The sequence below is a fragment of the Gossypium hirsutum genome, chromosome D08 (assembly GCF_007990345.1).
Source record: "Gossypium hirsutum isolate 1008001.06 chromosome D08, Gossypium_hirsutum_v2.1, whole genome shotgun sequence".
Lineage (NCBI taxonomy): Eukaryota > Viridiplantae > Streptophyta > Magnoliopsida > Malvales > Malvaceae > Gossypium > Gossypium hirsutum.
The window spans coordinates 68,163,527-68,188,847 of NC_053444.1; the positions used below are offsets into that span (position 1 = coordinate 68,163,527).

At 32.7% G+C, this 25,321-nt stretch overlaps 4 protein-coding genes across 4 annotated transcripts; 1 reads left to right on the forward strand and 3 right to left on the reverse strand.

Annotated features, from left to right (window-relative positions):
• Positions 1-1,274: 1,274 nt before the first annotated feature.
• LOC107907772 (histone H3-like centromeric protein CSE4) lies at positions 1,275-4,169 on the reverse strand. The gene is made up of 2 exons (XM_041100089.1): positions 3,669-4,169; positions 1,275-1,863 (listed from the first exon to the last, which is right to left on the reverse strand). The coding sequence occupies exons 1-2, from the start codon at positions 4,074-4,076 to the stop codon at positions 1,414-1,416; spliced, it is 858 nt and encodes a 285-aa protein (XP_040956023.1). The 5' UTR covers positions 4,077-4,169; the 3' UTR covers positions 1,275-1,413.
• Positions 4,170-7,802: 3,633 nt separating this feature from the next.
• LOC121219998 (NHP2-like protein 1) lies at positions 7,803-9,567 on the reverse strand. The gene is made up of 5 exons (XM_041098999.1): positions 9,467-9,567; positions 9,250-9,370; positions 9,066-9,169; positions 8,158-8,289; positions 7,803-8,069 (listed from the first exon to the last, which is right to left on the reverse strand). The coding sequence occupies exons 1-5, from the start codon at positions 9,467-9,469 to the stop codon at positions 8,043-8,045; spliced, it is 387 nt and encodes a 128-aa protein (XP_040954933.1). The 5' UTR covers positions 9,470-9,567; the 3' UTR covers positions 7,803-8,042.
• A 1,136-nt stretch (positions 9,568-10,703) lies between these two features.
• LOC107909218 (DEAD-box ATP-dependent RNA helicase 52C) lies at positions 10,704-14,775 on the reverse strand. Its single transcript, XM_016836679.2, has 6 exons — positions 13,598-14,775; positions 13,382-13,465; positions 12,919-13,161; positions 12,011-12,181; positions 11,698-11,811; positions 10,704-11,525 (listed from the first exon to the last, which is right to left on the reverse strand). The coding sequence occupies exons 1-6, from the start codon at positions 14,270-14,272 to the stop codon at positions 10,938-10,940; spliced, it is 1,875 nt and encodes a 624-aa protein (XP_016692168.2). The 5' UTR covers positions 14,273-14,775; the 3' UTR covers positions 10,704-10,937.
• Positions 14,776-19,771: 4,996 nt separating this feature from the next.
• LOC107909219 (probable ethanolamine kinase) lies at positions 19,772-24,322 on the forward strand. The gene is given in 12 exon segments (XM_016836682.2): positions 19,772-20,034; positions 20,751-20,842; positions 21,018-21,124; positions 21,711-21,758; positions 21,760-21,817; positions 22,089-22,211; positions 22,493-22,584; positions 22,770-22,854; positions 22,941-23,046; positions 23,137-23,203; positions 23,572-23,664; positions 23,764-24,322. Coding segments are annotated over 12 exon segments (1,158 nt in total). The 5' UTR covers positions 19,772-19,876; the 3' UTR covers positions 23,893-24,322.
• Positions 24,323-25,321: the final 999 nt, after the last annotated feature.

A 25,321-nucleotide genomic window follows, 5' to 3' on the forward strand; every position in this document is an offset into this window, starting at 1 on the left:
CTGAAACTGATACCAACTGATGCGGAAACCCGAATCTAGACACAAGAGAAACACAAATTAGAAATAAAACGAGAATAAATAAAATTAGTTAAATAATAAATAAATAAATAAATAAATAAAAAGGATAGATTTGCCCTGTGGAACCCTTGGTTAACTTGTAACCAAAAACGCCAATGATTTAGCAGCTCCCTATGAAACCCCTAGAAGAAGAACCTCTAGAAACACCGATGAACGGGAAAGAAATTTGAATATTTGCAACTCCGAAATACCCTCAAAAAGTAATAAACTCAAAACTAAATAGTAAGAGAAGAATCACTCTACTCTAAAAAATTTGCCTCACACAAATTTGAAAAAAAACAAATACTATTCTTTTTTTTATTCCTCCCCCAATGTGTAGAAAACAAGCCTATTTATAGGTAAATTATAAGAGTAATTGAATCCTAATAAAACTCTTTAAAATTATCTAAGAAAATAAATAAATAATAACCTAACCAATAAAATTACTTAACTCATAAATGATGTGTCCAAACCAATGACAATTAAGTAAATAATAATATACATAAAAGATTAATCCACCAAATTTATGAGCTTTCACTATTTCAAGATTGGTCCAGTGAATTGCATTCTCGTATTTGTCAATGTCACGAACATGATGAATTAAATTTGTAGCAACAAAGTCTTGGACAAAAGCATTCATCTTTAATTTTAATTGTCGTGCCTTGTTTCGAGTAATTGGACCACTAAGAAAAACATCCCCTTGAGTGTCACCTCCTTGGCTCGTATCATTTAATAATTAAAAGTTAAATTTATGCCAAGTTATAATTCGATTATATCTATACTGTTATCAATATAAAAAATATATAAGATCAAATACATTAAAACATATCATTTTATTTAAAAATTAAAAAAACTATATGTAATTTTAATAATTGTATAAAAAGAACAAATATAATATTATTGTGACCCCGGAGCCCATACTTAATTGATTAAGCGAAAATATCGATTCAAAATATTATTTTAAATCAATTATATATAAATTATAAATGTTATGAACTATTATTTTTAACCGGACCCAAAACCCTACATCAACCATCACCGGAGCCTCATCGGCAGTCTCAACGACCACCCATCCAACACCGTCTCAACCACCATCTCAATAACAAATTATACACGATAACTCCACAAAATTATTTTGAGATTTAGTTAATCATTTCAAAATCATTCATCGGTTGATGATGAAGAATGTGAAACTCGAAATCAAAAGTAAAGCCAAATTTCAAACGAAAGTACTAGAACTCCATAGAAAGACGACCGTTTACATAAGGATTTTTGCCGAGAAAGCAAATTCCAAAAACGGATACCAAACACTAGATCTAACCTAATTTCACAATCAATCAAGTAAATACAAACAATCTAAGCTCTTTCACCTCTAATCCTCCTAGCAAGCTGGATATCCTTGGGCATGATAGTAACCCTCTTAGCATGAATTGCACACAGGTTAGTGTCTTCAAACAATCCAACGAGATAAGCCTCCGCCGCTTCTTGAAGTGCAGCGACGGCGCTGCTTTGGAACCTTAAATCAGTCTTGAAATCTTGAGCGATTTCCCTCACCAGCCTCTGGAAAGGAAGCTTCCTGATCAACAACTCGGTGCTCTTCTGGTATTTACGGATCTCTCTCAAAGCCACGGTTCCTGGCCTGAAACGGTGAGGCTTCTTCACTCCGCCGGTCGCCGGAGCGGACTTACGAGCGGCCTTCGTGGCTAGCTGCTTCCTTGGAGCTTTTCCACCAGTCGACTTCCTAGCTGTTTGCTTTGTACGAGCCATTGATGTGATGATTTCGAGATTTGACAAAATCTGTTTGATTTATGAGAAATTAAAGTAATTTTCGTAGAGAAATTTCTTATGGTCGGATTTGGATGGTTTTAGATTATATATATAAGGGGAATTCTGAAGCAGCGGGAAAAGTGAAATTTTTGAATTTTGTGCTTTGCGATTGAAGAATTTTAAACGGATGAATCGAAACCGTAGAGTAGTTGAGTTATCGACGGCTGATGAGTTTTGTAAATGTCGTGATCCGTGTGCGATCGAAAACGACCAATATGATTCGTTCATTCCAAGCGGCATTGTAAGAGAGGATCTAAGCTGTCCATTTACTGAATCATAGATCACAATCCGTGGGATGTCCAGCTAGGCAATGGGAATATGGGATTTTCAGTCTTCACCTTTTACATAATTTTCTTTAAATCTATTTGAATTTATTTCACACAACAATTTTAATTCATTGGAGGAAAATATTGATCCTAAAATTTTTATTGTGACTTTTTATAATTTAAAATTTTAATATAATTATTTAATACTATTTTATATTTTTATTTTTTTAATTTTTAAATACTACTTAGACAAATTTGGACATATAGATATCAATATTCAAATAAACTTTGACATTGATTTGTTTAAGTTTATTCTAGATTTTAATATTGATTAAGTCTTAACTCAAATTGCATAAATAATGTTGTCAATATAAGAAAACGTAGATTTGAGGGTGTTCGAGTGCATTATCCTCTAATTAATGGATTTAGAAATGATTATTAAATAGTTTTAAGTATTATGTCAAAAAAAACATATAAATAAAAATAAAATTATTTAAAAAAATCCAATTTTAATTTTTTATTATCTTTTATAGTTATACATTTAAAACTCTACTAATTTTTTGCAATGCTACATAAACAACCATCGCTAACATAGACCACCGAGACAACATCAAAATGATTAGCTCAATGAATATTAATGGCCAGATCAAAACATAAATGGCCAACAATGAAAACCGTTAGTAAAAGAAATTAATTAATGCGTATTTAGCGTTTGGAAGAATATTTGATACACAGTCGTTATATAAATCTTATGTACTATTAATAAATAATAAAATTATGTATTATTATTGAATTAAACAAACAAATAAAAGAATATATACTAGTAATTTTATTCAAACATAATTAATATAAATAAATATTAATAATTCTCGAATTTAAGATATTAAAGTTAAAATTTTAATATTTATTTATAATACATCTATTATTTATAAGATGTAATGTTATTATTAATCAATTATACACATAATTTACAAATCAAACAAGATTCAAGTCAAAACCCTAACAAAATTCTAAAACGTAACAAACAACAAAGCCTCAACAGCTGCCGACAAAATCACTCCAACCGCTGCCATTATTTTAAGGGGGAAAAAATCCTTCCCTTCACTATTTATCCATATGAAATTTACAGCCAATCAATATAATAGACTAAAACAAATTTGTTTATAATAATTCCAATAAATTCCTTTGAGGTTTGAATAATATGATTGTTCAAAATAAATTTGTTTACTGAATATGAAGAATGTCGCATTCGAACTTCAGAATCGCTTCATTTGCAAATTTTAGAATTTATTAAACGTTGTTAGCGAAAATTCTTAATCACAACTGGAAATGTTCAATTTACTAGCAATAAAATTTAGAAGGTATAGATAACTTTAAACAAACGAAAATATTAAACCTCCATTGAAATACACCTCCGTTTACATAAAGATTTTGCCGAGAAAGCAAATTCCAGAAACTAAATCCAAGATCTAGATCTTTCTAAATTTTATAATCAATCAAGTAAATACAGGCAACCTAAGCTCTCTCACCTCTAATCCTCCTAGCAAGCTGGATATCCTTAGGCATGATTGTAACTCTCTTAGCATGAATTGCACACAAATTAGTGTCTTCAAACAGTCCGACAAGATAAGCCTCCGCCGCTTCTTGAAGAGCAGCGACGGCGCTGCTTTGGAACCTCAGATCGGTCTTGAAATCTTGCGCGATTTCCCTCACCAACCTCTGGAAAGGAAGCTTCCTGATCAACAGTTCAGTGCTCTTCTGATACTTACGGATCTCTCTCAAAGCAACAGTTCCTGGCCTGAAACGGTGAGGCTTCTTCACTCCACCGGTCGCCGGAGCGGACTTACGCGCGGCCTTTGTAGCTAGCTGCTTCCTCGGAGCTTTTCCTCCGGTTGATTTCCTAGCTGTTTGCTTGGTACGAGCCATAGATGAGATGATTCGGAGATAAGAGGTAAAATCTGTTTGGCTTGCGAGGAAATTAAGAAATTTTCGCAGAGAAAATTCTGATGGTGGGAGCTAATTGATTTTGGGTTACATATATAAAAGGTGGAAGTCCGGAGCAGCGGGAAATGTGAAAATTTTGAATTTTGTGCTTCGTAAGTAAAGATTTTTAAATGGGCAAATCTGAACCGTAGATTTTGTAAGTTATCGACGGTTCCTGTGTTTATCCATGTGCGATGGAAAGTGCCAATAAGATTCGTTCTATTAAGCGGTTTTTTTGTTAAAGTTTTGGCTCCTTTCAATTTTTTATTGTTCGAGGAGTGTAAGAGAGGATCTAGGCCGTCCATTGACTAAATCATGGATTGCAATCCGTGGGACATCCAACTAGCCAATAGGAAAACGGGATTCATCCGCCACCTTTTTTTTTTAATCCAATTAGGTGGCATAATAATTTTTTATAATAACTAATGACGACCATAACAACAAAAAATAATTTAATCTTTAGATTAAAAATAATAATTTTAAGTCAAATTATTGATATCATCAAATAAAAATATTTATGAATATTTTTTTTTGTCGATTGAGTCTTAGCTCAATTGACATAAGCATTATTGTCAATGTAGGAGGACATGAGTTCAAATATGTTAAAAGGCATTAACCTCGTATTTATAAGTTGGGGAGCGGTAATGATCTTTTAAGTCTTTATTGTTTTATACCGTTAATAAAATAATAGTACTATTTAGCAGATTTCTTGCGTGACGGTATTTCTAATCATATGTTGTTTTAGAAAATTAATTGTCATTCACTTATCTTTCCATACTAGTCAATATGTTTAAAATCTATCAATTAAATCATCTAAGTAACGTTTTAAAATTTAAATTTAGATTTGACTTTAGACTTTGTTGACTTGAGACAGTTGTTAAGTAATAAGTAAGTTATGAACAAAAGTGACTGTGGAAGTGAGCACTCCTACAAGCACTGCGATAGCACAAAATAAGGGATAACAAAGTTTATTTACGTAGTTTGGTTTCCCTACGTCTGTCAAGCTTAATTTAATGAGAAGAATTCACTATCTTTAAACAATTACAACTAATGAACCTAAACCTATCACTTCCTAGTGATGATTCATCACTCTTGTGCTTTCGAAGACTAGATCTCTCGCCACTAAATTCTCTCCCCAAGAACTTAATCTATGAAAACCGTGACACAACTTTTATAATCTCAAATGCACTCTCACAAATAACGGTCATCACATTAACAGACAAGTTCTCTTAATTAACTAGTACAACAACCTATAAAATTCTCTCAATTAATATAATAAACAACAGCTAAAATAGTTGGAAACAATATTATATTAACAACCAAGGTAAAATGGACTGTTGGTAGATAAGTCTTCAATGTTTCGATCCAATCTAACTTCCTTAATTTAAGGGATTCGATATAAGTGATCCGATTCGATCTTCAAAATAAGTTCCTCCAAGTGATATGATTTTCGTTTATGGACTTGATTCAGTCCATAATATAAACTTAATCCAAAGATACTGTTCAATAAATTAACGATATTCTAAATATCGGAAGTTGTTTTGTTGTAGTGATTAAGAAAATGGACATTTAAACACATTGCAATAACTTCAAATATTTAAAAAGTTTTCAAATTTGGATGTTGTGACGTATAAAGATTTAGGTTTCATCTCTAGCGACCACGTCCTTGTCTCCTACTTTACTTTTTTTTATAAAAATTTATTATACAATTTTTTTTAAATATTTAAATTCAAATTTTCACTCAACTCTAAATGTAAATTAGATTTTAATGCGCACAAAGTTGACCCTCGACCCTCAAATTTAAATAATTATTATCAAATCAAATAGTTTAAGTTATTGAATGAGTCAAATTTGAACATCTCGAATTTAAATCCAATAACTCGAGCAGCATAAGTGTTCTTGCCTTGGGGCAATGAAATTTTTCTATTGCAAGGTATTTCACGAATCAAAATATAGAGCCAGCTTGAATCCCATGGGCCATAGAGGAGATATTTCTGAGTTTTTCCTTGAATGAGCATTCTCTATCAGAGTTGCTAAGCTTGCCTAAACATAACACACGATTAGCAGTCTCTCGTACTTGACATGAAAGCCGAAATCATCAAGATCTTTCCTTTTAGTTTAAAGTCAGCCTTCGGGGGCTCTTCAACTTTGAGTTCAACCTTGTTTTTCATCTTCCCTCCCAAAAGGTGTTAGCCTTGTCTCCTCGACATGTATCAATTAGGCAATGGAGAAAATTGCTTCTTTAAAGGTGGCTTGAATTGGCTAGTCTTTGATTATCAAGGGGCTATCTATTGTGGAGCAGGGTCCTTGATTCACGACAAGGAGTTTGTCATCTTCCTTCTCAAAGATGAAAATGAACTCAATGGAGCCATCTGAAGGCCAAGCTCGGGTCAGAATGCTTTCCAATTGCTTAATCCTAGGTTGGTTTTTTAAGGACAATCTTTCTAAATAAGGGGAGTGTCTTTCCATCCGCAGCTTGTAATCCCATTGTTTCAAGTTCATACACTAATAATAGTTCTGAGGAAATGGCATCCGATGTGTTGAGAATGAAACTAGGCTATATAGAAGAAAAGGGACAGTATGGTGGTACAAAAGAGGATTACCCTAGAAAGAAAAAGACTTACACCAAGGGATGTATGTAAATTGATGGCACAGCTGAACCAAAAGGCTAAGGGCTAGAGGGTGAAAAGAAGTCAAGCGACAAAGGTAGTACCACCCCTTCTGAAGTTCCAAGATCATCATTGTATGGAACACAAGGGGTCTAAATGTTCCCTTAAACAATAAAGAAATAAAGAAAGAATGTTAAGAGGGGTTAACAAATTGTAGGTGAAAATCATAGGACTCTTGGAAACTAGAGTTAGAGAGCATAATGTTACTTTAGAACACAAGTTTACACACAATAAAAGTACCATAAAAATCTTTGTACTAAGACTTGAATTATATTTTAGCTTTATTTAAAAAATAGTAAATTAATCAATGTAAGTTAAATTAAAGAGCTAATCAATTCTTCTATTAAAAAAATTCTATTTTTATTCTTAAAAATTAATTTTATACATCAAAATAAGGTATACATCACACACTATATCTAATTATCTGACTATTTTGTCAACCATATTTAACAGTAAAAATAGATAAAAAATAATAATAAAAGAAGCCAATTTGCTATTTAATTCAACATATACTAACAAATTTACCTATTTTTTTAAGTAAAAAAAATAAAATAAATTTAATACGACTCCTATTATAAAGACCTTCATGGTCTTTACTGAAAGAATTTGGCCACAATAAATTCGCAGATTGTTGATCTTGATGTTGATCATGATGTCTCTAACTAGCTGCCCACCCATTTTGTGGATTCTAATGAATCTATCGCATTTTCTTATCTATCTTATCTATTGTTTATGGCAATAACAATAGTGACTAGTGAATTTTGTATAGGACAGGCTACAGGCTTTGCAACTAGTTAGCATTGGTAATAACCTTTGCGGCATTATTGCCTTCCCTACCAAGTTTGTATTGAACCCATGGACCATCCTTCCATAAGTCGACTCTTGCACTTTTCTCTACTATCACCAGGTTGAATTATGATTTGATTATGGTAGGAGAGCTTCGCAATTAAGGGGCAATACTATGAACCTGTAACAGCACTAATACAACATATTCAACAAGTTCTGTTAAAACATCGATTAAAACTTCATTGATACTAAGATGTGCTAAAAGAACAATTCAAGATTATCCTTTTTTCCTCAGTTCATAAGAAAACATAATAGGACACAACGACATTTTTTTAAGGTCGAATACTAAAACACCGGCTCAATAGTGGCACGACTTAATCAGTCAAAGCCTCTAAAGGAGCGACCACCACATTCCAAGAGGCCCATCACACCGAATATGAGTTACGTAATATCTTTAGATTAGGAGCTTCTCAATGGCATCCTGCATTTCACAAATGAAGAACATAAGCAAATGCAAACGGCCATAAGTTTTATAATGGAAGAAGTTTGTTTCGGAAAGGAAAGTATACCTTGAGCTGTTGTATTTGCGATTTCAACTGGCTTCCTTCATTTGATGTGACAGAGCATGCGATTACAGGTCTTGTGACACCGCATGCTCGGCCAAGTGCTTGCTTTGAAGGAACAAATACATATGGGACATTCTGCAGGAGTTCAAACAGAGAGGTTATCATTGTAATCTTTAAGCAAAAGCCATTGGAAAATAATTTTTCCTCCATGGAAAGGAATCAAAGTCATGGCAGTCTATGTTTGTTTCCATAATAAACTTTATAATGAGCTATATGAACCATCAAAATATCATAGGAATGCTTCATAGCTCAAGAATGGAAAACATGTCATATAAAACATAGAGTGCAATAATCTTATGTTAAATTCCTATGTCATTTACTCTTCATTTTTTCTTGAAATACCCTTGTTCAACACTCATTTCCAATGCATATCCAAACACGAGTACGGGTATATGATCTTCCAAAATCCATCCAAATACAGGAAAAAACTTGAAATAAATTGGGTATACCCATGTTGGATACATATGGATATATATACTCACTGATTCCTCAGCCTATATTGGCTCATGCTTTTGCAGAAGAATCAAAGTTCCAAATCCATAGCTAGGGACATTACTAACTTGAAGCAATCAAACTATTTGTCAAAAAAACTCTCAAAGTTACATAATTTGCAAGACCGGTTCCTGTAATTAACTCAAGAAACACAACAAAACATTATACAACCATTAGCATGTCAACCATAAACATGAAACAAGCAAAGGTACGCTCCAAAAATGTTCAAAATCCGGTTATTTCATATAGTTTTATGCACAAACCTTTAGCTACCTTCTACTATCATACTATACTGTATACATTACATAACAAGAAAATAAACGAAAATATCATAAATAAATCCCATAAAACTAATTTACCTTATCTTCAGCAAGCAAAGGAAGATGCAAAAGAATCTCAAGAGGCTCAGTATCGGCAGCCATCACAACAAACTCCGATATACCTCTGTTAAGTGTCTTAGTAGCTGAAACCCAACAAAATAAAGAAACCCCCGTATCAGAACACAACCACAAAAAAAAAGGAAAAATGGGTATCGTTCCAAACCTTCATTAGCTCCCTTTTTGAGCTGCTTGTAGTTAGCAGCTTGTTGAACGAGATCCAAAATCGTGGTCGTTAATTGAGCATCTGCTAAAGGGTATGCTTTGGGGTTCACTGGTTCTCCAGTCTGCAAAAAATAAGACGCCAATTTGGGTTAATGCAAAGAATAAATATCAATTTGGGTTAGCAAACATTAACCGAATTGAGAGATAAAACGAAGTACCATTTTTGGTTTGTGAGAGACGGCTAGGGTTTTCTTTTAGAGGTAATAAATTTAGGGTTTAAGAGAGTAAGTTAATGCAAAGATAATCGACATGATTTTATAAGGTGTGTGAGTCGGGTCGGGTTACATGGTTTATGCCCATGGATCTGACCCGCATTTTTTCTTTGGATTGGGTCTGAACTAAAAGCCCAAATTAGATTTGTCCACATGTAGGGTAAGAAGAAATTTGTTATAACCAATATGTTCGGTTAACTCCATTTTATTGGTTTAATTGGTTATTGTCTGGATTATGATTAAGGTGGGTTGTCTTAAAATTCATAATTCGATTTTTAATTTAATATAATATTCTTAATTTTAAATATTATTGATATAAGATGGAGACTATGGTGATTTGAGATGATTTATTCGATGGGTGGATGAGAGAGAAAGATCTAGTCCTATGTCCTGAGTCATCTTATATTCAACACTGTAGGCCAACTTACTTCTTACTGCCATGGTTTAAGCTTTAGGCTCCATAGACGGAACTATGCATTAGGTATTAGGGAGGGGAGGAGAGAAAAAACGCATGCATGGAGATTTTGTCTATCGGAGGTTCAATAACATATGAAAAGACATTTAACACTAAAAAATAATTTAAAGAAGTCCATTACTAAGTCAGCCTTTCTCAAGGCGTCACGTGTTGTTTTATTATTGGTTTCGCACTTTTTAGAGCTCAGTTGATCTAATGATATCTCTTTCTCTTAGATATTAGTTGTTATTAGGGGCGGATTTAAAGGGGGGTTGGCAGGAACCTCGACCCCCCTAAAATGAAAATTTTCATTTAAATTTTTTATAATTTATAAAATTTTAAATTAGTAATGATAAAATTATACTTTACCCCCTCATAAATAATAAAAAATAATTTAATCCTTTAAAAATTATAAAGATATAATTATTAAAACGGAAAAATTACGATAAAAATATATAATTTAATTTCAGTCTTTAAAAATTTCTATGTTCACCTCTAACCTTAAGTTGTATTTTTGAATCCACCGCTGATTGATATGTAGAGATCTAATTTAGTAAGTGCGATGTATGTATGGTTGTTATCGAGGTAGAGAGTGAGAGCATGTAGTGGGCTTGTGATGTAACCAAGGAGGTCAAGTAGTCAATCATGAGGTCGAGGGTTGGCTCGTGATTTAGGGCCTGTTCGTGAGGTACATGCAAAAATTAACAAATTAACAAAGCCCTGAAAGACTCAATTGGAATATGCTAAAATTTCATAACAGTCTAAAATCTGATTACAGCAAGTTTATCAGATCAAAATACACAGATTTTGAATTTTTTTTAATATCCCAAAAACCCCAAAAGCAACCAAAATCTGGTAAAGATTATATATTGCATATTTCCCTGGAAAATCAACTAAAACTGTCTTTTAATTCATGTTTATGCCCCAATCTCTAAACCATCAACTTTGGAGGGATGTTCAAATCTAGTCCCAGCCACTGGCAATAACCGATCCGTAACCATACGCATATTCGTATGGAGTGGCGGCAGCATCCGTGTAGAGATAATCGACATTACTGGTTTTGACAGAAGGATCGGAGTAAAAGTTGCCACTGCTAAGAAAAGGTTGAGCATTGACACTTGCAGCAGCATGGTAACCATCAATGGCAGGAACAGCATAATTATCATTGTAATTGCTTGAAGATGCTGTGCCTTTTCGGAAGTCGTAGCCACCAAAATCGGGTCCACCGTGTCTAACCCAACCGCCGGCAGAGTGATTCTCAGCATGTTGGACTAGCCAAGATGGAACTTCCTGGTTTGATTCCTTCATTAATTCAGTCAATGACTTTGCTAGAGGCATGTTCTTGTCGCTGAAGAACGCGGTAGCCAGTCCACATCTCCCGGCACGGCCGGTCCGACCTATCCGATGCACATAATCATCTATGTTTTTTGGCATGTCAAAGTTAATAACGTGTGCAACATGAGGGACGTCAAGTCCACGTGAAGCAACATCAGTAGCAACTAGTATTGGAGTAGCACCACTTTTGAAAGATCTCAGAGCTTGCTCTCTTTCCTACAAATTTGAAAGATCAATACATGTTACGTTACTCCAACTTTTCATTACCCATCTCCGACAACATTAATCCATGCCATATCTGGACATGAATATAGAGATACACACCTCGAAATATGCATAATATAATTAGGCATATTAAGAAAGGTAGGAAATAAGGTATGAAGCTAACCATCTGCACTTTGTCACCATGCATTGCAATGGCTGGAAAACCGTTCCTCGATAACCAATGTTCCAATTCATTTGCGCCTCTCTTCGTCTCCACAAAAACAAGAGTTAAAGCATGCTGCAAAACATTAAAAAAGAATCTCTTTATCAACATGTTTAAACATAAAGGAATGCATTGGTGGTGGCATTGCTTTAAAGCCTGCAGAAGGGTAATTGTCAGGACCCGAGAATACCGGTGATGATGAGGCTCCCATATGATGATGACATTCAACTTAATATAACATAATGAACATTGTAATGGCAGCTGGAAACATTACCTTGCTATGGGGGGTTGCATTGGACCTTTGAGAACGAAGAAGATCCAAAAGATGGCTTCTTTTGTCCATTTCTTGAACTAATTCAACTCTCTGGACAATCAAATCAGTGCTGGAACCAACCCTTCCAACAGCCAAAAATATATAGTCCGAAAGGAAATCGGAAGCAAGTCTCTGCAAAACAAAGGTTGCATGAAAACAATTGTGCCAAACACGAGTATGTTCAAGTTTTTTTTCAAGATTTCTATGTATTTGGAGAGTCTTCAAGGATTATATGCATCAAGCATGGATACTTCAGCTAGGTTACTTAGATGCACCGAATTCGAGTATGTTCAACTAGGAGGGCCTTAATTCAAAGACCATGTCCCCTTACTCACATCAAGATATGCTTCAAACATGTATACTTCATACTTCAAGATTACCATGTATGTATCAATTATGTTACATGGACTCGTGTGCAACAGACATACTTGAACTTGGATGCAACAAACATGAATATATTCAACTTGGAGGGTCTTAATTCAAGGACCATATCCCCCCGTACTCAAATCTGGATGTACTTCAAACATGGATACTTCATACATCAAGATTACCACGTATCAACCATGTTACATGGACTCGAGTGCAAACACAAGTGTGTCCAATTTTTTCAAGTTACATGGACTTGGATGCATCAAACACCGATATGTTCTTAATTCAGGGACCATTTCCCTATACCCACATCTGGATATAGGTTCTAACACTGACACTTCATACATCAAGATTACCATGTATCAACTATGCTATATGGACTCGAGTGCATCAGACATGGATTTGTTAAAGTTTTTTCAAGATTTTTATATATTTAGAAGGTGTTCAATGGTCATATTCCGATATCCAATGAAAAGCAAATAGAGGCATAGAATTAAAACCTGTATATCATCTGGGAATGTAGCACTGAAAAGCATGGTTTGCCTTGTTCCAGGTGGAGGCATGTCCATTTGCTCAACAATCTTACGAATCTGAGGCTCAAACCCCATATCCAACATTCTATCTGCCTCATCTAAAGCTAAATATTTTAACATCCCAAGTGAAACCCTTGCTCTCTCAATCATATCCACCAACCGGCCAGGTGTAGCAACCAATATATCAACACCTTTTTCTAAGCTTCTCAACTGAAGAACCAAAAAAAAAAAACACCAATATTGTGGCCATTGCTTATCAGATCATACAGAATGATCGAACCAATCTGATGAAAATGAATAATTATCAAGACTCAAAGAAAAAGCACCCAAATCCCCTTTTTCTTTATCTATATTACTCAGTTTACGATGTTAAGTTTACCTATATATGTGCATGCATGTAAGTATGTATATATGTGTATATAAAGAATACCTGCTGATAAATAGGAGTCCCTCCATATGCAACAGAGATTTTAACACCAGTCATATCAGCAAATTTCTTTGCCTCTTCGAATATCTAATAACACACCATTAAAAAATAAAAATAAACAAATGATTAAAGAAAGGCAATATTATTTCTTCATAAATAAAAATAATATAATATTTTCACCAACTCCAAGTAAGAAAAAAATAAAAGCAAAGATCTCACCTGACAAGACAACTCTCTGGTAGGAGCTAAAATAAGGGCAAGGGGACACGCCACCGCCGCACTTCCGCCACCGCTACCACCACCACGACGACCGGAAACCAAGGATGGGTCCTTTAAAACCCCAGAAATGATGGGAAAACAGAAGGCAGCCGTTTTGCCTGATCCTGTTTGAGCACAAGCCATCAAATCTCGACCGGCTACCGCTATGGGTATAGCGTAGCGTTGTATTGGCGTTGGCTTCACGTAATTGCACCTCCTTATATTTTTCTTCAAACCATCCCCCAAACCGATTTCCGCAAATGTCGCCACCGGCGGCGGTATGTTGTCGCCGCTCGCTTGTACCGGAATGTCCTCGTAAGCTTCCAAGTTGTTGTTAGTCTCGTTTGTTCCTTCTAACGCGTCGTCAATAACTTCAAGCTCGTCGAACTTTTCATCTTCCCAGTTCGGGTTCCGGTGACCAGCGAACCGTGGTCCACGGCCACGGCCTCGACCGCGGGTGGAACGAGCGGGTTGGTGAGAGTTAAAACGTGAGCGAGTTAACTCAGGGGTAAGAGTAACATTGTCAAGAAAGCCAGCATTGTCATTTTGAGGTCTCAAATGGGGAGGAAGGTACCTTGGTCTAGTTGGGCGAGTCGGTTTCCAAGTTGACTCAGGAAACACACCATTCCGAGTCATCCTTTTTTTCGTTTTCACCTTCACCTAGCTTAAAAGAAACCCAAAAAAACCCCCAAAAACTCAAAAACACCCATGAAAGCAATTTAAACGCAGAGAAACATGATGAAACGAAAAGGGTATCTTGATTTATATAAAAAAATAAGAAGTTAGCTCTGGTTTTCTTTATTTGTTTCTTTCCCAACAATGAAAACAAATGAAAAGAAAAACACTGTAAAGAAACTCTAATGAAACTCTCTGTTAACTCTCTCTCCACTGTCCGCTATTTAAAAGGGTACTGAAGGTGGAGAAAATGGTGGATTTACGAGAACAGAGAAAGGAAGGGTTATTATTATTTTTTATAAACGTTCCATTTCCATGTGAAGAAGGGGTTACGTGGGAGATGAAAAGAAACAGAGGAGGGGTTTATAGAAAGGGGAGGGAGAGAAGAATGCGAAAACTGTAAGCCTTTTTTTCTTTTCTTCTTTTTGGTGAAATGAAATATCTATGGAGGCTATCCACGTTTCGAGGTACTGTTGATTTTTGTTCATTTCATTTAAAAGGTATAATTTTAATTTTGGTCCCTATACTATGCAGTTATTTGCATTTCGAGATCTCGTTGGTTGTTAATTGCCAATTTTTGTTCTTTTCATTTAAGAAAATATAATTTTTATTTTGATCCCTCTTTTAGGCAGTTATTTGCATTTCGAGATCGTATTGGTTAATAAATGATAATTGCTTATTTGTGGTCTTTTTTTCATTTACAAAGGTATAAGTTTGATTTTGGTCCTTCTATTATGTAGTTATTTGCATTTCAATATCATATTGGTTGATAATTGCCTGACTTTTTTTTAGGTGATAATTGCCTGATTTTTTATTTTTTATTTTTTAGGTTTAAGGGTGAAAAAAACTGTCAAACTTAAAAAAAAATTAAGCCTCTAATTTTTTTTACATTTAATTGGGTACTTGAAATTTCAAAATGCATCAAAAAGACTTCAAACTTTTTCAAAAAAAATATTTTAGCCCCTACTCTTTTTTTCACTTAATTGGATACTTAGAACTGTCAAAATGCATCAAAAAACTCATTTGACCGTTGAAGTTAACCACCCCTAACATTTTCAATTAAAGCCACCACATGTCACAATCACGGCATGACCTGTGGTAAAAAATGATAAAAAATAAAAATCAATAAAAGTTATTATATTTTAATAAAGATATTAAAATATTAAAATTATAAAAAAATTATAAAAATAGTAAAAAAATTATAAAAATTATCATACCAAAAGAAGCATTTTATAATTTTTTATAAATTTTATTGATTTTTATTTTATTAACATTTTTTGTCACATGTCACACTGTGTTGCGACACGTGATAGCTTTAACTGAAAAAAAAACTAGGGGATCGTTAACTGTAACGATCGTTAAAGTTAGTTGTTAAATAGCCTTTTTGATGCAATTTATAATTTTTTTTACATTTTTTATAAAATTTTGCAATTTTTTACGCTTTTTTTATTTTTTTTCTAATTTTAATAATATTTTAATATTTTAATATTTTTATTAAAATTTAATAACTTTTATAACTTTTATTGATTTATTTTTTTATCATTTTTTTTGTTACATGTCATGTTGTAGTTGTGACACGTGATGGTTTAAATTGGAAAAAATTAAAGACGGTTAACTTTAAAGGTTAACTATTAAAGTTAATGGTCAATGAGTTTTTTTGATGTATTTTGGCAATTTAAGTACCCAATCGAGTGCAAAGAAAACAGAGGCTTAATTGGTTTTTTTTTTTTTATGTTTGAGAGCTTTTTTGATGCATTTTGAAAGTTCAAGTACTTAATTGAGTGAAAAAAAAAACAAGGGCTTAATTTTTTTATTTTTTTAAGTTTGAGGGTCCTTTTTATGTATTTTAAAAGTTTAAGTACCCAATTGAGTGAAAAAAATAAAGACTTAATTTTTTTTGAAAATTTTTTAAAATTTTTTACACCTTTTTATTTATTAAAATAAGGATTAAATGCCAAAAATTTTCTCCTCAAATAATTGAAAATCAATAAAATATTGCACTCAATTAATGTTTTATTTGAAGTTAGCAATTAATTCAACTTGTAAAATATAGTTTTTTTTTCCAAGTTTTGGATAGGTTGTTAAATGATTATATGGCAACCATATTCAATAGCTATTATGTGTTTGAAATTGAATTTTAAAATTTAAAAAATTAATAGTAGAATTAATTAAAATTATCAATCATGTTTACTAGTGTTTAAATTGCATAACAAGTGCTGGGTGTAATGGGATAACACATTGCACTTTCAATGGGAGAATTTCAGTTTAAACTTTAGTGATGACATTGTTAAAAGAGACAACTACAAGTTTTAAAATAATTATTCTTCATGTACAGTAAACAAACATAAATGTACATGGGTCATATAAAAAAATTACATATTTAAAAGCAACACAAAAGCAAGTTTCGTCAAAGGTAATATTTTATTATAGTAGGATATCGTGGGATCGTTTTTAAATCAACAACTGTGGTTGAAAGATAACAACGAGAAGAATATAGTCGCTTGATCAAGCCATATCAGAAACTAAAAAATTATGTTGGTGACTTGAAACCTGTTAAATAATTAACGGATGTGTTGTTTTTTTCCTGAAAATCAGTTTCTCACATTTAGTATTGAAATAGATTAAATTAGTTAAAATGTAAAATTACATTTCTCTATGCAAATTTTTTATGACATGACTAACGATGAATTGATATTTCTTTTTCTTATTTTTTATTTCAATCCTTAAATTTTAAAAAATCTCATAACATCTTATTATAATGAAATCTTTAAACAGTTATTACTTCAAAAAGGAATTTAAAATTGTTTACATTAGTAAAAGGATGTTTTTTTTTGTTATTTTTAATATTTATTTAACTCCAAAAATATTTTAAAATATTTCGTTATAAGTTCCGATCATATCTGCTTTTTTAGACACAATGTCTAGAACAACCCGTAGTCCCTCCTCAACCTATAAATAGGACGATAATGCGCTTTAACGCATCAAACTCACGTCCTCCTACATTGACAATAATACCCATGCTTGTCGAGCTAGAATTTAATAGATAAATCATTTTAAAATATTTAAATCCAATTTAAATTATTCTACAAGTTAAATTGATTAAATAAAAAATATATATATAAAATAAAACGTGATACAATTTTTATTTATTTTGTTTATATAATATTTATGTTATTTAATCAATCGTGCCATATAAGGTATGTAATAATTTCATGCCATAATATGTAATCTAAAAATGGGTAGTTGAAAAGAAGTATGAAAATGACCTGAAAACCTTTTTCTTAAAAAAATAAAAACAATAAATAAAAAATAAATTGAAAATTTTACTGCCATCAATATGCCAATTGCTATAGCACATTCACAGCTACCCGCTTGAATGAATTAGATTATTGAATTTCGATTTGATTGATTTGTTGAATTTAAAATAAATAATCATTAAAAAATTATAAAATTAAAAATACAGTGAATTTTAATTCAACTGGATTAATTGTTGATTCGTTCAATCTGTATCGGTTCATGAATCAATCAATTTTGTCTTTATTTGAATTGATATTTCAATTAATTTTCGACCTAAACGACCAATATATCCAATCATGAAATCAATGAATAAGATAATATATAAATTGTCAATTATATTCAATATTGTTAAATTATTAGTAAGTTTTACATTTTAGTTAATTAACTTAAAAAAATAATAAATTGATCAATGAACTGTTCAAAAGCTTTTATTTAAATCATTAAACTGTTAAGAGGTTTTCTTTATAGCAAGGTCTAAGCGGTGATTCAAAGATTGGTATGGTGAATTAGTATCTATTGATAAGTAGAATAACATACCCTAGATCTAAGTCGATGTGACGATCAGTGTCCCAAATTAGAGAAAAAATTGTTTGAATTTTGATTCGTAGATTCATAATGTTTAAAGCTATTTTATGAAGAAAAAAAACCTAAACTCAGGAGAGAATGGGGAAAAGAACTTTCATTGATGCAAATAGTGTGGACGAAGAAGATCATATAACAACGAGCGTAATGATCCAATAATTTAAATGAAAATATTTGAATAGTTCAATGTTGAGTGACCAAAACATAAACTCACTAATAGTTTAGTGACCTTCTATACAATTTACCCTTATTTAATTTAGAAACTTAAAAAAATCTATCCATATCGTAATTACGTAATTTTCTACCTCGTAAATATGTTAAAAGTATTTTATATTTATATAAATTTTAACATGTTAATAATTTCTATTATTAAATTTAATACTTGATATATATACATTTGTATCATATTTATATTTTGGAATAATAATGGCAAAGCACTGCAACAATCTAACTCCATCCAGCACGTCTCTTCCGTCACGAGTGTTGTTCCACCAAATCATATGGAACATGAAAACTAACCACTCTTACTAAATTGGTTACTCCGATAATACATCTATCACTTATCATTTATACACTGCAATTTATTCAATTTAAATCACGTTGTTAATCTAATAAAGAATTAACGAGTGACAAATTAATCTATCATGAGACAATATATGACAAGAGAGGTCAACACATATTTATATCCTCGTGCCTTGAGCAAGTGACTATCTATTCCACTAATGCATACTTTCTTCAAACCCCAAACTTATTGTTATCAGGTTCATTGTTTCTCTCTCCTTCTAGCTTAATCCCTACATATTTATTTTACAACTCTATGCCCAAACAAATTAAAATTAATTTTGATTTTCCTGTCACTTTTCAATATCAACAATTGGTATGATGAACGAGACAAATATGACTTAGACTTAGAATAGAATCGAAAGTTCTTATAATTGAGCAACTAATAAAAGACACATTTACGATTACATCAGTAGCGAAATAGTGTATCCAACCATGAATGTAATGAAATATATATGATAAAAATTATTACCATCTTTAAAAAGTACAAAATGCAGTAAATATTAATCATTACTTTAAGACTTAAATGCTAATAGAATTATCGCAAAATAATTAAAAAAATCAATTTTAATCATTATTTTTCATTACGCTTTTTAAATTTTTAAAAATTTTAAATTAATAACATAATATTGTACTTTAATTACCTTAAAAATAATAAAAATTCGATTTAATTTCTCAAAAATTATAAAGATATAGACCATTCAAATGATGAAATTATATTTTTATTATTATAAAAAATAAAATTTAATTCTAGCCCTCCTAAAAGTTTTCTACTTTCGGATGATTTCGTGACAATTGATACGAGATTAATGTGACAAAGAATATGATATGATCGCTTAATTAATTTTAATATTATTTTATGAAGATTTAATTAGTTTTTAATTATTTTTACAAATTTTCAGCATTTAAACGTAAAAAAATAATAAAAAAATATAATTTTTTTACGAGGACATTTTATTAATTAAGCCTAAAAATATTCCACAAAAGTGGTAGAATTAATTAGCACCCTCACGAAAAAAAGAAAGTGGTCTCTTTCGAATATTGCCCAAAAGCTTAGCTTTTCAATACATAAATCTTTTAAGAAACACACGCCAATGGCAGCAACGGAAAAACATCTGGGCCACCATGGATGTGGAAGCAAACCAAGCTAAGCAAATTATCAACGACAACAACAACGACTGCGCCAAAGTAAACAGTAATTCGACCATCGATGATTCAATCCCTCACTCTTCTCTCTCTGTTGATACAGCACTTCCTTTCCCCCTTATGTCCCCTCGCATCATGTTCGTCTTCTCTTCTCTTTTCTCCTCTGTTTTTTTTAATTTTCATTTCGAGATCTTAGTTAGGCTTATCGTAGGATTTGATTTTCATTTCTTTATAGGCCGGATCTTCAATTATTATTTATTTTTGAAATTTTCACTTCGAACACTTAGTTAAGCTTATCGTAGCATTTGACTTTCATTTCTTTACATGGCGGATCTTCAAATTTTTTTATTTCTTGGCTTTTTTTTTTAATTTTCATTTCGAACTCTTAGTTAAGCTTATCGTAGCATTTTATTTTCATTTATATGGCGGATCATCAATTTTTTATTTCTAATTTTCATTTCGAACTCTTAGTTAAGCTTATCGTAGCATTTGATTTTCATTTCTTAATATGTCGGATCTTCAATTTTTTTATTTCTCTCTCTCTTTTTTTTTTAAATTTTCATTTTGAACATTTACTTAAGCTTATCGAAGCATTTAATTTTCATTTCTTACTTAAGCTTATGGCGGATCTTCAAATTTTTATTTCTCTGTTATCTTTTTCCATTTCGAAGTTCGAACTTTCTGTTAAGCTTATCGTAGCATTTGATTTTCATTTCCTCGTATGCCGGCTCTTCAAATTTTCATTTCTTTGTTTTTTTAAAGCTAAAGAATGACGTCATAAGTTTCGCATTCATCATCATGATTGTTATTGTTATTATTTGAGTCTTATTTGCTGGTTAATGCATTCTTGCAGCGAGCTGTGTAAGGATCTGTTTAGGAAATGGGCGAAGTTGGATGATTCTTGCTTCTCTGTCGAGACTGTATCCGGTGGCATCACAAATCTCCGTGCGCACTTTCACTTTTTTTGGTGTTTCTTAGATATATGTAGATAAGTTTGTTAGATAGTTAATTTATTAGCAGAGATCTGTGTTTCTCAACTCAATTTCCTGCTTTATGTGTTTGATTGACTTTGTGGTAATTTATAGCCTAAGAGTGAATAGTTTAATTTAATTTAATGCAGTGCTAAAGGTGTCTGTGAAGGAAGAAAGTGGAGATAATGTGGCTGTAACAGTTAGATTATATGGACCTAACACAGAATATGTCATTGACCGTGAACGTGAGTTGCAGGTATTTCCCTTTGCTTTTGGCTACTAATTGCCTTTGGTCAAAATTGCACATTTCAGCTTAAGGATATTGTGTGTATAATACTATGTTATTTTGACTCGAGTGTGAGTATACAGTATGGATATGTATCTGACATGAGTGTTCTTTTTCTCATGTATTTATAATAACATTAGAGGGCATATCCTTGTACTTAAAGAAAAAGGAAAAGGTGAGGCAAAGCAACAGTATAACCTTCAAATTGCTAAAATCTTGCTTTAAGTGTTATGTTTCCGGGGGCTGAATCTTCTTCAAGAATGTTTTGGTCACCTTAGAAATCAATGACCTAATGGAGAAATATCTAATTTAGCCAAAGGAATTGTTGGCTTATGATTTTGTTAGAAATAACTTGCTTACATGCGCATGATTAAGGCGGGTCAATGATATATTATATAATTTTCAAGTACAACAGAAATTCAAAATGATACTATTGTATGTCTTCTCGATGTACTTACTAACTAAATTCTTTTTGGTTTCATTATGGCCACCTTTCTAGTCAAGCTTTTTCGTGCCATTCTTTACTTCATAATTCACTGATTTTAATCATGTGTAGGCGATCAAATACCTTTCAGCTGCAGGATTTGGTGCCAAGTTGCTTGGAGTTTTTTGGAAATGGCATGGTTCAATCATTTATAAATGCGCGCACATTAACTCCTTTGGGTAAGAATTAGAGAGTTCACCTGTGGGAGTAGCACTTGCATATGAAGTTTTCTTCTTTGGACATTAGCAATTAGAGAGGGTTTATGCCTTCAAGCATATTAATCTCATGTTCCATGCTGCCAGCATCTTTATGAAAGTTCACTGCCTCCTTTGAAGCTTTTTATTGTTTTCTTTATTTCAACATTATTGATACCTGGCCTATTCTCATATTGCAGTTATTGTTTGGTCTACAAGCTCTGTTCTGATACAATTTTAACATATTGCTTGGCAGACATGAGAAAGCCAAAGCTGGCTGCTGAAATCGCTAAGCAGCTTCGTCGATTCCATCAAGTGGAAATTCCAGGTCCTAAAGAACCTCAGCTATGGGTTGACATGTTCAAGTTCTTTGAGAAAGGTTCGAGAACCAACTTCTTCTACATGGTATTGTTTAACAGCTTTTGCCGCTAAAAGAAATTTGATATGGGCTGTCTTCCAGTTGCAGCGGCTTCAATATGTGTCTTCTTTGTTTTGTTTATTTCCAAGTTTTGGCTTTTAAGAGATCACTGTTTGTCTTGACTGATTAGAGTCTGCTATTGCCAATGGTCTTCAGTAACGTGAGGCTCATTTAGTTTCTTCTCAAGATTATTACCTAGCAGGAAATGGTGCGTCTCTAATGCTTGGTGCCTTCTATTGCAGCATGTGCGCTCCGGTTTGAAGATCCTGATAAACAGAGGATATATGAGACAATTTCGTTTAAGGAAGTGCATGAGGAAGCTACACAGCTGAAGGTAAGATTTCCATTTTACACGTAGTCGATTCTTCTGGTGCCGATAAAGGGAAGGTGTTACATGTTTATTGTCTCCGAGAATTTTTGCTCACATGCTGTTCGGTTTGATTTCCGATTATATGTTAATTCTTGTAAGATCAAGCACTTTATCCCTGTTTATGAGAGTGTCTCCTGATGATGGACCAGGAATTGACAGAGCTTTTCAGCGCTTCAGTGGTGTTTGCTCACAATGATTTACTTTCTGCAAATTTGATGCTTAATGACGAACAAGGTATGCAATGATAGTTCTGCATACCTATAAGTTGTCCCGATATCTTATTGAATGTTGACTTTTCCGTTTATCTCATCAATGTGCAGATAAGCTCTACATAATAGACTTTGAGTACGGGTCATACAATTACAGAGGCTATGACATTGGAAATCACTTCAACGAATGTGCAGGCTATGAGTGTGACTATAGCTTGTAAGCTACAATTCTTTGTGTTTTATTTTGCAACAATGATGAGTTGTGTGGATTGGCACCTACTAATTGTTGAAAATGGTTTTACCATAGGTATCCTAGTAAAGAAGAACAATATCATTTTCTCAGGCATTATTTGCAACCCGAAAAACCATACGAGGTAAATAGGATATTGACTGTGTGCATTTATCGTTTGTACAATAAGTTTGTTTCACAAGAGTGCCTCTGAAATAGAATATATTGTCATGACCATAGTAGGAGTGAGGATGAAAAATTTGTTAATCTAATGGTGTTACCAACCAAAACCATTTGATAAATAAATTTTCCATCTGCACTCTTTACCATCTATTGTACCAAGCAAAGCCTAAACGCACCGTTACTTGCCAGAGGACTCTTTGAGTTTATAATAGATGACACATCTTGTAGCCTGATAATAGTAGATATCTAATTTGGTGTGTGTATATATATATATGCTGCATTTCTGGTTTGAAAAAATCTCTACATTCAAAGCTCCATTGTTAATCACAGGTATCAGAAAAAGATCTTGAGGATCTTTACGTTGAGGCAAATACATTCAGGTTAGCTTCACACTTAATTTGGGCTTTATGGGGGCTAATCCAGGTACTCTTTATTCCCACAGTTATCTTTTCAAGCCAGAGAAACCGTGCTATATATCTCAGTCTCATCTTCCTTTTTTATATTTTTTCCTGTTAACCATAGGCAAGGATGTCGCCGATTGATTTTGATTATCTTGGTTATTTCTTCTGGCGGTACAACGAATACAAGAAGCAGAAGGAGAAGTGCTTCTTCCTTGCACAGTCTCACTTATCGGGATCTCGAACAGTATAAGATTGTAAGTTTACACGCTAATAACAAAAATTCTGTATGTCTTGGATTTGTAAAGTGTCTCGATTCCATTTGTTTGTATTATTGCAGAATTATTTTATATCCATTTATAAGAAACAAAATCAAGAAGACAAGATTGAAAGAACTAAAACAAATTTCTAGGTTATCCTAGTTTAGTTGAGCATTTGTCTCAAACCATGTTACCAGGATACGAGTTTGAGTCCAATACTGTTGTATCTTTCAGAAGTTTATTCATGTATTTAGATTTCAGAGGGTCATATCTCCGTACCTATGTCGTGAAATATGTTAAGACACAAGTGTAAGATACAGATACTTCTAGGATATGAAGAGTCGGAGCATTATAACTCTTAGTGTCAAGTTGGTACAAATTGTTGGCAATTCCGTTTGATCATCTCCGCGTAACGGGATTGAAGCTTGGTGTGTTCATTTGTTTATTGTCAGCTTTGTGTTAATTTGATTTCAATCCGACTGATCTTGTGGATTACATTAGCAGTAGTTTAGCCTCACTGAAGAACCAACCCTAATTCATGCTTTTGGTAGACTTGGTATTGACAATTTGAGTCAATGATGTTCGAAAGTGTTGTGTTTATTTGTCATCTTACATCTATGTTGTGTTTTTCCGTATCATGTCTGGAATTGTCACGTCTAACTAATGAGTTTACCACGGAAAACTTGTGCTTGGGTTCATTGTTTGAGCTCAATGGCCTGAATATGACATTTTGGAGTACAGATTGCTTTAACATTCGACTGCTAATTCGAGCATTCATTACATTAGAATGCAAACAGGAAGGCTCATTAGAAAGAGTCATTGGCTCAAATCATTGACGACAGTTCATTTCGAGCTCTGACCCGAGTTCAAGCTTGAGTACAAATACAAGAATCTAGCTTAAGCCCTAACAAGGCAAAATCATACTCAAATGATTGTATTTCCTTTCACTTTTAAAGAGGCAAAGAACAAGTGAATAAGCTGCCTCTAATGGCTCCGTATCGTATAAATGAGATATCTGTGCCTCTAAGGGTGCGTTTGGTTCGCTGTATTGGATTAGAGATGTATTGGATTAGAGGTGTATTGGATTAGAGGTGTAATAGCAAATCAACTGTTTGGTTGACTGTAATGGAATAGAGGCGTAATAGTAATATTGTGTTTGGTTGAATGGAATAGAGCTGTAATAGCATAGTGGAAAAAACTAAAATGACTAGAATACCCTTAGCATAAATTTGTTTTGGTAAATGATTATTGTTATTGTTATTTAAATTTTAATAAGATTATTATTATCAATAATAAATATTTTAATCATATTTAAACATAATTATTATTAAATATATTTTAATTAAAATATATAATTTAATAAAATTCTTAATAATTACCAGAAATTTGTTTTGGTAAATTATTATTGTTATTGTTATTTAA